At 31.1% G+C, this 14,279-nt stretch overlaps 1 protein-coding gene across 3 annotated transcripts in view; it reads left to right on the top strand.

Moving 5' to 3' along the window:
• The window catches only part of LOC107452997 (F-box/WD repeat-containing protein 1A), a 103,740-nt gene that overhangs the window by 73,512 nt on the left and 15,949 nt on the right, over positions 1-14,279 (top strand). For 2 of the 3 annotated variants that reach the window (XR_006226361.3, XM_016069648.4), the window contains exon 9: positions 9,042-9,152. Coding sequence is in view for 2 of the 3 variants with exons in the window: in XM_016069648.4 (XP_015925134.1) it covers positions 9,042-9,152 (111 nt within the window). In the remaining variant the exon portion in view is untranslated. Of the gene's footprint in view, positions 1-9,041; positions 9,153-11,687; positions 11,805-14,279 lie in introns of those variants that run through there. The other variant, XM_087154998.1, reaches the window with a different exon arrangement.

Genomic DNA, 14,279 nt, shown 5'->3' with positions numbered 1-14,279 from the left:
ACATTACCCACACCACACTGCCACAAATGCCCGTTCATAGGGTGGGCCACATTCATACACTCACACATCATTCGAACCCGCAGCCAGTGGCTTCACAGTCAGGCACGCTAATCACTTGGCCACCTGGGTGGCCATTAAGGTAATAAAACTTACTGAAATTCATGGAGGACTGGCACAGCTTTTCTAACATTTAAAAAGCTAAAAGACAAAAAAAGGTTTTATTTCCATGTGGATATTAACTTGAGATATATATTAAAAATATTTTTGCGCTTAACTTTTAGCTAAAATTTAAAAAGCATTACACAACGGGCACTCAGAAAGTTTGAATAAAAATTAGAATAATACTTTTTAGAAATTAGAATGAGAAAAATAGCTTGTAGGCCCGGAAATTTTATTAACAGAATCGTCAACAATAAGATTTCCTAAGTTCAGCTCTAGGATCACAAAATATAAGTTGTTTTATTTGTCAATAAAATGGTATTGTATTCTGTCTATTGTGGTCAGGAAATGATTGTAATTTAAATCGTCAACAAGCATGGAACTCCTGTAGATTTTAGTACTCTAACTAGTCGAAAAGTAAAAACTTTGATTGCAAGTTACCAGTACGAGAGCGAGTTCATTAAATTAATAATAATAAACACAGTAGGTAATAAGAAAACTTATAAAAATTCATGGAGAACTGTCACAGGTTTTCCAACATTTTCAAAGCTAATAGAAAAAGAGTTGTTTGTTGTTTTTACTGATTATTAATTTTGTTTTCTTAGTGTATTAAACTTCTATATATTTTTGCAATCCCTATAAAAATTTTGCTTTTTTTCTATGAATATTAACTTGAAATTCACATATTAATTTTGTTTTCTTAGTGTATTAAACTTCTATATATTTTTGCAATCCCTATAAAAATTTTGCTTTTTTTCTATGAATATTAACTTGAAATTCACAATAAAAACATTATTCACCTAACTTTTCACAAAAATTATGAAGTAACTTATCATTGATTTCAAAATATAAAAGAATTTTGTAATATTTTTTTTTGTGTAAATGGGGTTAGCCAATATACAATTAAGCATGAACAACTGCATGTTAAGAAACGTTCCACAATCTACATTTTTTTTAAAAATTTTTAGGTTGTTTAACAATTCTCAGCATAATTCTTCGTAATTATTTATATTAACATGTACAAAATATTTTTTCATCTTAATTTAAACTATTTAATATAAATTATTAGACCTCTACCTATTTTTACACTTGAACTTAGCTCAAAAATTTCTTTAAAATTAAATGCATAAAACATTTTTAATATTACTAACAGCAATTAGTTAACTAAATATTATTTAACTTAAAGAAATAAGTTTTAATAAAATATTCTTGATTATTATATAAATCTATTTTCATAATATACTTATCTAAACCTGATTTATATCACATGCTACAACAGTTAATAAATTACACTTAAAGCGTCATCATACAACAGAATTTATATTTGTTTTTCGCGTGCTACTGCTCGGTTGTCGCCCCAAAAATTTGGCGGTGTCTTGGTGTTGATTAAACATTTGGCGGTAGCTTTTCATTGAATTAACTATAATTTTTTTTAAAATTCTATGAATAATTTATATTATGGTGTTAATTATCATAATGCTAAAACAGCACTTCAAACCCGGTTCCTTGTAAACCGAAATCCGCACGTCATAAACATATTTGAACAATAGTAAATTAAATAATAACTTCAATGTAATCAAAAGAATAAAACCTTACCTTTTTTGAAAATTAAAGGAATCTTTAATGACACAATGTAAATGTCAGCAACTATCGCCATCGTGCTTCATTCTGTAAACAATGAATTCACAGTTACAGTTACTCGCACGAACGCTTTACTGGCGGCGGCAAACAACTTTAATGCGGTGACCCAGGAGGAGATTCAGACTGACGCGATGGAGCAGTCTGTGAAGTGCGGGCCCAGCTCTACTCACAATGTTGGAAAAAGATTGGAGGGCGGCCCAGCAATTAACCCAGCGGACAATAATAAGCACCGTCACTTTTCAATCAGTACCAGCAGTTATTTCAAAGATGGCCAGAACTTATGTTTTTGTTGGGATAAGATAAAATTTTCTATTCTCAAACAGCCCATTGACAGTCAAAATAGCTGGGGTATATACCAAATTAATTGCCAATGCGGCCTTTCATATATTGGCCAAACTAAGCGTGCCTTAAAGTGCCGCGTCGAGGAACATGAAGCTTATGTCAAAAAACAAGAATTTAAACGCTCATCTATTGCCCAACATTGTTGGGACTCTAATCATAATTTTAATTTTTCTTCTTCTAAAGTCATTCAAAATTGTTCTTCAATTTTTGATTTAGATTTTTACGAGTCTTATCACATTTTCAAAAATTCTAAACTGTTGGTCAACGACCTATCCAGCGTTCCTTATCTTTCTCCTGTTTGGAAATCTATGATTAAACCTAACTAACCACCCTTTGTTTCTTGCTTCCTATTCATCGTCATCCATTCATCCTTCCCTCCTATTGGCCGTTGCTCTAAACCCTCTTGTGACATCACCTTTCTCTATATTTACCCTGTTTTCTCTCATTTCTTTCTGTTGCACTGATGAAGGTTGCCCTTTGAGCTTCCGAAACAGCTGTCTGTATTCTATAAATATTTTTGTGCTCTTTTACGTTGTTAGCCTTAGTTTGTATTTTAGCATAAAGGTCGCCCACTTGTGTATTTATCTCACCATCCTTTTGGACAAATTTAACACCGAACAACTTACGAGTTTTTCCCAAAATTTTTTAATTAAAATTATCACCTAAAAGTTTAATAACACTGTCTAAAAATTTTTTTTAGCAAAAATTATTATGTCATCTACATAAATTATAAGAATTGCATTTTTATATATACATGTACTTTAATCTTTACCACTTTAATCTTACAAACTTTAAATTTCAAGTGTATTACCCAATTCAAAAAACCACTCTCGGCCACTTTGTTTTAGTCCATAAATAGCTTTGTTTTAGTGACAAACGTGGTTTTGCTTATTTGAATCAACAAAACCTTAAGGTTGATACATATGTACATCCTCTTTCAAATTCACCGCTTCCCAAAATTCTTTTATTTTTAGGAGTTGGAACCAAATCCCAAACTTTTCTTTCTGTCATAATATTAATCCATTTGGCATGGCTAATTTCCAATTTTTAACTTGGGGTGATTTTAAACAGTCTTTATAATTTCTAGGAATTTTTATTTCAGTATAATTTGCTTCATGTTTTATCTTATGATTTACCTGAAAATTTGAAACTTTACCAGAAAAAGCATTTTTCTCACTGAAATCAAATAAACCCTTATACTTTATGTTGTTACTATTACAGTAATTTTGAACATTGCTATAGGATCTTAATCTCTCATTTTCTCCTTCAATATTATAATAAATATCAGTTCTACTGTTATCTGGATGTGGTACAGCTTTTCTAATCCACATAAAATTTTTACACGGAATTAAATCAGGTTACACACTTGAATTACCTATATCTTCATCTGAAGCACTTTCGTCCAAATTGGGATGTTCTGGTTTAAAACTAGCAAAATTACGTTTAATGGATTTGGTGCCTAGTACGGCTTCGACACCTATTATGCTTTCGTCAAAACAAACATTTATTGTTTCGACAAGTTTCTTTTCGTTTTTAAGCCAAATTCTGTAACCCTTCGTATGCATTGCATGACCTAACATAATCCCTTCTTTAGCTCTCATTTAAAGTTTATTTCTCAACTGTTTTGATTGGCCCACAAGTGTTAAACATCCAAATGCTTTCAAATGAGTGACTGATGGTTTTCTTCCACTATGCAATTTAAAGGGAGCTTTAATTTGGTTTTTATGAATAATTCTATTGAAAGTGTAAGTAAAGCTTCAGCCCAAAAAGCATCTCCTAATTTACAAGATTTTAACATTGCTTTAATATTGTGTAAGGCAGTTCTAACACCATTCTGTTCTGGCGTATAAGTGTTAGTATGTTCAGCTTTTATACCTTCATTTTCAAGAAAATCACCAAACTCTTTAAGGCAAAATTCTATGCCATTATCAGTTCTAACATTTAAAATTTTGCAGTTTAAAAATCTTTCATCTCGCTTTTGAATCTTATGAAACTATTAAAAACATCAGATTTTTTTTAATGGGAAAAGTAGTAACTTTCCTTCAGAAATCATCAGTGATAGAAAGAAAATACCGACTTCCACCATGTGAAATGATGGGCATCAGACCACATACGTCCATATGTAAAGGTTCCTTTGTGCATTTTACCATTTACCTTATTAAAAAATTGCACTTTTCCAATACCTAAAATTTGGCTTTCAATGTCACCTATAGCATTTTCTATAGTTTCATATTCAAAGAATAAATTCAAGTTCTTACAAAAAATGTGTTGAAGTGACAGTGTAAAAAAGCAAAGTTTCTTTCTCGATTTCATGACACACATTGCCAACATTTGCTTCAACACCATAAAGACTATTATCTAAAACATTTGTAGTTACATTACAGTAAGAATTATCTCTTGGATTTTTTTTAAAATTTACTCTTTATATTCTTTGAATTACAATTAAATTTTTGTTTACAATCTCAAATTAAATTACCATATTTGTTGCAATGATAACAAGATCCTATCTTAGATCTATCTATCATAACTGGTTTTGGATTTAGACTTAATATTAGCAGATTTTAAATTTCCCTTACCATTAGAAGAACCAGATTTAAACTTATTAGTTACTCTTAACTTTTCATTAAAACTTGAATTAACATTATAAGCAATATCACTAACATTATTTAAATCAAAGTTTAGTTGCAGAAGTCTACTTTCCTCTAAAACTAATTAATCTAAAATGTTCTTAAATTTAAATTTAGGGTCCTCCCATCTATAAATAATTTAAACAATACCTTAAAAGTCCTTGGGTAATTATCTTATTAGTTGAAATCCTTGATATCGGTTGTCAACAGGATGTACTGCTTCTTTCAGTTGAGAAACCTTTTTTTTTTTAATCTAGCCGCAAAGATTCCAATTTCTTCTCCTGGGGTGTATTTTAGGTAGAAGAATTGGTTTAGGAGTTGAATCACTCATGCTCTTGTAGTCAATTCAAAATGTTGCTTTAGAATTTCCCAAGCTTCAGCACCATCAGTTGTCGCTAAGATCAGACTTCAGTATTCGGATTCGACACTAAGAAATATCGATGTGTACGCTCTGTTCCGTCTCCAGAGGGACCCTTGACTTTTTTTCGGCTTTTGTCTGAAGGTTGGGCAGGCTCAGTTTTGGATATATAACTCCACTCTCCTCGGTGCATGAGGATTACTTTGATATTTCCTTTCCATGTACTCCAATTTGACAAGTTCAGGTACTCTATATACAGGTTCGAAGAATTCCATGATGAAACAATTATAACTCCAAGATTCCAAGAACAAATCACAGACACAGAACAGAGTGACGAATGAAAAGAATGAATCAACAGAAGCTTAAATACTCTTTAAACAGATGACCAACAGCATATGAAGAGAAACTGGCTGATCCACGCAGACCATGACGTTACCAATGTTAGTTGAATGCACGAGATCATCATCTTAAACCACTGACAAGGATCAAACCTTATACCCTTTTAGCCTTTATTTGTCTGACGCATCAGAGGGGGCCCCCAAATCAAATAGAAAGTTTATTTTATTTTTCCTTCTTTATTGAACTTTATTTAAACAAAATATCAGTACAGTGTAAAATCCGTCAGTTTTATGTTAACTTCTTCATTAATCTATCATATGAACACTAAAAATCTATATTTCAAAAATCCATGGCTTTCTAGGGCAGAATTCAGCTAAGTTTTTGCAATTACGATGAAAAACTTTGGCCAGTTAAAAGCCTGTATTTTTACATATCGCAAAAAGTTATATGTTTACAAAAATACTGGCTTCTGATTGGTATAATTGAGCTATTGTTGCTGTGAAAATTTAACTGAATTCCTCCCTAATGTCAGCAAGGATATGAATTTTTCACAGCTAGATGACAAAGTTAACAATCCAATACCAATTTTTACATATCGCAAAAAGTTATATGTTTACAAAAATACTGGCTTCTGATTGGTATAATTGAGCTATTGTTGCTGTGAAAATTTAACTGAATTCCTCCCTAATGTCAGCAAGGATATGAATTTTTCACAGCTAGATGACAAAGTTAACAATCCGAAAACTGCATTTCTGACACTGCCTTCGCATGATGGACATGGAATTATCAGAAAATCAATCAAATTAACAGTATGATATTTCGCCTGATGATCAAAGCTATTTTAGGTTTGAGTAAATTTTCTTGTTATATATCTTCAATGAGATGAAAAATTAAAATACCTCCTTAAAGTTTGCTTCTTCATTACTGAAGTAGTGAAGCAGAGGGGGGACCCAATTAGGCTAAGTCGGGCCCTGGTAGCCAACCAAACTGACCATCCTCACTGCAAGTACTCTTCTGCTGTGATGAAAGTCTTCCCAGACATGTGCAGGCTGTCATTGATGCAAAAAAGGAACCAACATCATATTAATATGTGCCTCAGGACACCCCAAGTCTGGATACTTTTGGCTAGATAGAGTATGTTAGTAAGTTTTAACTTAACTTATGTGAGCAATTGTTTTTCAGAAAATCAAAATTGTCTGGTTTTTTTTAAATGAATATTGATTAAATAAGTAGAATTATTTAAAATTTATTTTCATAAAGTGATAGACAGTTACTTGTATGACTGCCTTTTAAGTATGCTTCCTGATCCTCCTTGATTTTAGGGGATTGGCTTAAATTTTGGCGATGTTATCTGTCCATAAATAGCCAACCGTCGATCTCTTCCCATACTCCTGTGGTGATAGGTTCGCCGCACATCGTAAAATCAAGTTTATTTCATATTGTTATCTGTTTGTCTTTAATCAATTGTGTTTTTACTTATTTTTGAAATGAACTGAAATAAGATAACTGTCTGTTGGGAACAATTCAATCACTTTTTAAATTCGCTTTTGTTTAGTCTGGTAATGGTGGATTTGTCTACCATGGCCTGTCCTTATTAATATTATTATACTAAATTTATTATTCAACTTAGAAAGTCTTATTATGGATAAAATATTATTTTGTATTTCGAGCTCTACAAATACTGAATAAAAGTTTTGTTATAACTATGATCCAGTTTTTATCTTCAACTGTCATTTTTATTATCCTGTTTTCATCACAATCTTCAATTTGCCAATTATACAACTCCAACCACACCTAATTTCGTGATTATAAGTATGTTCAGTTGTTCCTCTTTTCTTTAAGTTTTTTCCACAATTATATCTAGTATAGTTAGCCCAATACAGCTCGTACTAGAGCACAGTGATTACAAGATTGGTGGCTTAGCTATTCTTAAGCGACCTATATAAGCACTATTTTGAAGTAAAACTCTTGGACTTATTTAAGTTTCCTTATTATAGACAGTATGTTGGCGATAGTTTCGTAATGATAGTTTCACAAAGAGAATAGTTAGAGTAGTTCTATAACAATAGCTTCGTAGTGAATGCAGACATTGATCTTCTCAGTTATTTTATGGGTGTTCGCATTTAATTCGCAATTGAACAAGCAAATAAAGTGTTTACCTTTCTGCATTCTTATTTTCTTTTAAAAAAATTTGTTATCATTGTGTGTTAAAACATTTATTGTTTTTGCACAGCTGCTCTGAATATTCTTAACAATAATGAACATCTGTTTTTGAATGAGGGCTAATTCTTGTCTATTTTTTCCATCATAATCTCTGTTATGACTGCTTTCCTATCCCATTGTGAATTGTGTGGAATTAGTTTTCGACAGTGTCAACCCTTAAAAGGTACCCCAACATAGAATCGAGTTAACATATCTTATATACTAGTGAATTAGAATTGTATTTTTGTAGTGGTAGATGCACTACAACACTCCCTCACCAGAATTATATCTCTGATAGAATTCGATCAGCAAATACCAGTTTATTAATTGCAGTTTTGTGAGAAGCTGGGAGAGCTGTATTAAGAGCAACGTAATTTTGAGTGCTGATCGTGAAAGGTGTATTAAATTTGCGGTTGTGGTCGTTCCTGTGTTGCCGTTAGCAGTCCAATGTACGACGTGGCATGGATTCGATCAATATGTGAAGTAGTGCCGGAGATAATTGACACCATGAATCCTGCAGGGCTGTCCATAAACCAGTGGCAGTAAGAGGGGATGGGGATATCTTCTGAACATCACATTGCAAGGCATCCCAAATATGTTCAATAATGTTCATGTCTGGGAATTTTGGTGGATTTCCGATACTCACGGTATAATCGTGAAATGGTCATGGTAGTACGTGAAAATCCAAATTTCATTGCTATCTCGGAGATGCTATATCCCATCTCCCGTGCGCCGACTATAACACCACATTCAAACTCACTTAAATCTGTATAACCTGGCACTCGTTGTCTTATATATGCGTTGCTGATCGCAGCGCTGTACTTTGATTGGTTCCATACCCCCTTTATTTGCATACTCATACCTGTACCAGTTTTTTTTGCTTTTCAGTGTATATACACATACAGGGTTGCCACTCCATGGGGGAGAATTTAAAAATCATCTAAAGTAACAGGGAAATTTGAGTTTTTCTATACAAACTGGGAAAATATAGAGAAATTTATTACTTATTGTCCTCTTTCAAAAAATGATTTCCACTTAAAGCACAATCCATGGGATCTCTTAGGATATTTTAACTATTCTAAACTATTTAATTTACTATAGCATCATTTGTTTTAAGTATGTCGAACTGTATCTTATTTCAAGTTTTTTTTTAGCAATTAAATAAAACTAGCCCAATATAGCTAACACACAAGAGCACAGTGATTGTGTGTTTCCTCTTAATATATTGTGTATTATGTGTACAGGAAAAACACTGAGATTTATTTTCTTCTAGATTTGAGTGTCACTCTTGATATATCTGTACAGTGCGTTATTAAAAAATTTTGAAAATTTGTTTTAAAAAAAACAATTGTTTTTTTATCGCCAATTTATAGGTTATGGGATATTGAATGTGGTGCGTGCTTAAGAACTCTAGAAGGTCATGAAGAACTAGTGCGGTGCATACGTTTCGATAATAAACGTATTGTTAGTGGAGCTTATGATGGGTAAGTAATTTTTGAAAATTTTATAGGTCCTACTAAAAACTCACAAATTGACTTTGGTTTCTAAGAAAAAATATTATAGTGAGAAAATAAAATATGATAAGGATTATGAAGCAGTACCCCTGCTAAGGACTTCAAATTATTAGCCATTTATGAAAATTTTAGCCATGTGATTGATTTTTCCTGAAAAGAAATCAAATCAAAATATAAATTTACTGTAAATTGAATTTTATAACATGCAAATTCAAATCAAGAGTCATTTTGCAGTTTGGGAACAGAATGGAAAATTAATAGGATTAGGTTGGGTTTAATTTCTTATAACTTCTTAGATCTTTTTAGTTGGATGATAATATGCATTTTGCTATCACTTAATCTGTTTTATTGTCTCAAACTTTAGGAAAGAATTTTGTTCACGTGATATCTCGCGATTCGGCAACCAATGTATTAATCTGTATTTTGTCTCATGCTTATGTAATCTCTTGTTACTTATGCTTACATTATCTAAATTGAATGTAATTCTAATTGGGTATGCGGCATATTTTTCTTTTTCGGTTTAAAAAAATCTACCCATGCTTTCTCCAATCCTAAATTTTTCGCAGATGCGATCATTGCATTTAGCGAAGTGGCAGGTGCTCAGCACGGGCCCCAATTAAAGTCAGTCTCAGAAAAAGAGAAATTAAAAATAATAGTTCATATTTTTCAGATAAAAATAATTCTAACAAACTGAAGATATTAGAAGGTCACGTCATTATCTCATGACAAGTAACTGATTCTTACTTTACTGTGTTTTATGTCAATCTAGGCTGTGGTATCAGAGTAAAAAAAAATTCTGAAGTGAGAAAAAGACAAAGTCAGAAAAATTTGATCGAGCAGAGACTTCAGTTAGTTAAAAGTTAGGTTCTATAGGTTTAAAGGTAAAAAATAAGAAAAGAAGGATCTTATGTAATTAAAATTATTATTCAAGTGAGTATTATCAAGAGTACCTCTCTTCAGTCCTCTGGACTGAAATCAGTCTTAAAAAAAATCAGTAGACTAAATTTCTTCAATTAATATTTCTTTTCCATTTATTTTTAAATTAAAATGTCCTTTTTTCTTTATGAATTTAGTAAATATTTTCTGTTAAAATTAAAATAAAACTTTTTAGTGAAAACTTTAATTTTTTATACTTATTGCAAAATGATCAAGTAATAATGTCACATGGAAATGAAAAAAATGGGATTACTGCTTCGATTACACAAGTATTCAAAAACGTTTGAGCAGAAAAGGAGGGTCTATAAACAATGCTTGTTTACAGAAAATTTGTACAGTAGGGAACCGATTATCCGGAAAGATCGGGACCATCGCTATTCCGGATAACTGATTTTTCCGGATTTCTGAATCGCTACAAAAAGCCGTTTTTTTATTGTTAACCCCAACTAAAAAAAAATAAAAATTTGGAAATAATCTTAAAAAGATGAAAAAACGATGAAGTAATACACTAATGATTATTTCCATAATGATGGTAAGATAAACAACTTTCAAAAAAGAAAGAAAAATCCTAAAGTCTTATGAGGAAAATAAATATTTTTCTTAAAATGGCGGGAAAATTTATTGAATTTCGTTCCGGTTTATTGGTTTTCCGATTTCTGGATAACGGGTTCTGTACTGTACTATTGTTGTCTAAATTTGCTTCAATTTTCATTTTAACTTAATGTTTTAAAATGCTAATCAAAGTTAAAAGAAGGGTTTTTTTTTTCTTTTTTAAAAAAAATTGGATAAAAACAAAAAACAATGGTGGAGCAAAAAATGAATAGCTTCATGAAAAAATCAGAAGTTTATTATTCAACGAATGGTGCAAAAAGAGGCTGTTAATTTTGTCTCGATTACTGTGGAAAAAAAATTAATGAAATGAAGAAAACGATTTTAAAAAAATAATCAAATTCTTCATTTAATATTTGTGCTATAATAATTGAAAGATACATTTTCTAGTCAGTCATCTATAAATTTCTGAAAATTCCAGTAAACAACGTTAGATCGTGTTAATTGGTCAAAATATAAATTCATTCTTAAAATTTATTTAGAGTGGCACCCATGATATAACAATTATTTAAATTATAACTTACACAAGTATAATTATAGAGATTTTAACTTTTCTGAATCTATGTTTGATTATATTATTAAAAAAGAACTCCAGAAATTATTGAAAAAATTTATGTTAATAAATGAGTTCATAATCTTTTAGTTTATAAAATTCAAAGATAAACTCATTTAGCTAAGTTTCTAATTAAGTAGGCGGATGAATTTCATGTGTTTTTTTGTAATAGTTTTGTCTATTACAATTCACTAATCAATCTTTTTTGCCAGCGGGCCTCACAGCTCTCCTATATTTCCTATTTATCTGAAAAATTGCTATTTCTCCTATATTTTCTTTTTTTCCCTAATTTTCCCTCATAATCCTTTCTCAACGTCCGCACTCCCGATTTGCGCTAGTCTATGTCAATCATCAAACCACACCTAAAAATTCTTTAACCAATCATCCGTTTGAAATCCTCAACCCAGCTGCTCCAAGAACAAGTAAAAGGGAATCGTCAGCAAGTGAAGGAAATATGTGTGAGAGTTTTGGAATAAGATATAGCGTTGTCTTGCGGATTCAATAAAGTGATTTTCGTTTTAACGGTAAGTTCTTCTGTTTATATTTTTCTTTTAAAAGTTTTTTTTATTAAGTTAATGTAATTAAGGGATTTTTTTCCTCTTTCTCGAGTTTAATTTTGGAACATATCACGCAACGAACAATCATTACATGAGTTACGAAATGGTTTTCTTATAATGTAATTAAGTGATTTTTTTCTCTTTCTCGAGTTTAATTTCAAAACATATCACGCAACGAACGATCATTACATAAATTACGAATCCGAAATCATTCACATTTAAGAGATTTGGTTTTCAAGAACATGATTTACGAATGTCACACTTAACGATTTTGTACTACCAATCGCAATTCCTATGTAGGTGACTAACAAATCATGATTTGCGAAATAATTTGCGAGCTATGCTCGTATTATATATTCGGTCTACAAATCGCTATTCATTTTTACGCGATTTAAAAATTCCACTACTTGATTAATATCCAGACAGGTAAAAAAGAGAAATTTCAATTCATTTTAAAGCATTTATGATAGTTATTCTGTAGTCTAATTTTAAAGTTCACACAGGTGCAATAAAATGTTTGGGAGTTAAAATTAAAAAAATTGCTGTCCAGTGTTTTCATCTCAGAAAAAAAATGGGTGAGAATTTCTCACCCTTTCTCAAAAACAGGGTGAGATTTCAAAAAGTTAAGTGAGATTTCAAAAATTTAAAAAAAAAAAAAAAAAAAAAAAAAACACCACGAGACTTGAAAAAAAAATCGTTTCTTTAATTATAATGCATTTTTAACATCTTCTAATTTTTAAAGCATTAAATATTTTTGCTGCATCATCATATGGAAAATGTTCTACATCTACTTTTTCATCAGCTATTCTCATTAGGTTGCTCAAATGCGTATTTGTTTCGTTTTGATCGTTTCTACCCACATTAGTTTCATTTTCATTTGTCCGTTTCGGAGTAGAAGATATTGGCTTTACAAGGTATTTGTCCATTTTACATTAACGAGCAAAAAATTTGAACATCTTACATGAAGAAACCTTACCTACGGTAAACAAGTGGTTGCAGAGAAATGCGTTCTGAAAGAGGTTCCGTGGTTCCGAAGGATGGTGTTTTGTTGTTCTTAAAAGTTCTGAACAATACTGGTAAATGGGGAGGCTAGATAATGGAGCAGATGTTGAAAATAATAAAAGATCCAGGAAGAAAAGTGAAATGGATTTTATTCTAAATGGCGCAAATGAGACATTTTTTTCAAAATGCGAGAAATTCGCGAATTTTGAAATTGGTTTATAGAATGCGCAAATTTCTCGCGGTAATCATTTTTTAATGCGAGAATATAAAAAAATATGCGAGATTCTCGCGTTCTCGCGCTGTAGTGAAAACACTGTGAAAACAACATAGACAGTGTCTATGTAGGTGAAAATAAATAAATTTGAAAATTAATATTTTATTTTCATAAAGCTTTTTTTATATTTAAAGTAAATGTGAAACTGAAGCGTACATTAAAAATTTTGTTATGAAATGTGAATAATTTTTCTTCTGAAAAATATGGCTTAGCATAATTTTAAAAAATAGGGTATCTGGCTTGAAAAAATCTGATATGTTTATAAAAGTACAGTACAAAACACCCGGATCAATTTTGTTTGATTTTTCCCACCATTTTGAATATATTGAAATCGTATTCGTATCGTATTACAGTACAGAACCCGTTATCCAGAAATCGGAAAACCAAAAAACCGGAACAAAATTCGATAAATTTTCCCGCAATTTTTAAACAAAATTTTTTTTTTCCTCATAAGATTTTAGGACTTTTCCTTCTTTTTTGAAAGATGTTTACCTTACCATCATTTCAGAAATAATCATTAGTGTATTACCTCATCGTTTTTCCTTATTTTTAAGATTATTTCCAATTTTTTTTTTTTTTAGTTGGGTTTAACACTAAAAAAACGGCTTTTTGTAGCGATTCAGAAAACCGGAAAAATCAGTTATCCGGAATAGCGATAGTCCCGATCGTTCCGGATAATCGGTTCTCTACTGTATTTTGAATCGTATTCGGAAATTCAACTGATTTTTGAAGTTCAGTCAAAGAAAAGGGTGGGAGGGGGTATTTTCCTCCTGTTTATTGAGAGAGAAAACTTCAATATATTTCTTCTGTAACCTTGAAGATCTTCAGGGGATTGCTGAGGCAGGCACAAATTCTTTATTTTCTCTTGTGTGTTGGAAAGAAGCAGTGGTTTTCTTATAAGCTGCCGTCAATCAAGCATAAAGGAGCAGCTTTCTGATTTCGTTTTTTCTCTGATTTACGAGGAGGAGGGGTATTGCACACATGCATATTAGTCAACATAAGTTTTTTATTATTTTTCTTTTCTTAATTTTGCAGTTTTACTATCATAATTTATGTTTTTCTTTCTATTTATCCAGCTTATTTATGATTCATTTTTTAATATAAAATTTTAACATATTGCATTTTGAGTTTGCTTTTTTTTTTATTTTTAAAAACATTCGCAGTTG

Source organism: Parasteatoda tepidariorum, chromosome 11 (assembly GCF_982258835.1).
Source record: "Parasteatoda tepidariorum strain Cologne lab strain chromosome 11, Ptep-v5.0, whole genome shotgun sequence".
Classification (NCBI taxonomy): domain Eukaryota; kingdom Metazoa; phylum Arthropoda; class Arachnida; order Araneae; family Theridiidae; genus Parasteatoda; species Parasteatoda tepidariorum.
Note: the sequence above shows the minus strand (reverse complement) of the source record. Positions and strands in the feature narration are given on the sequence as shown.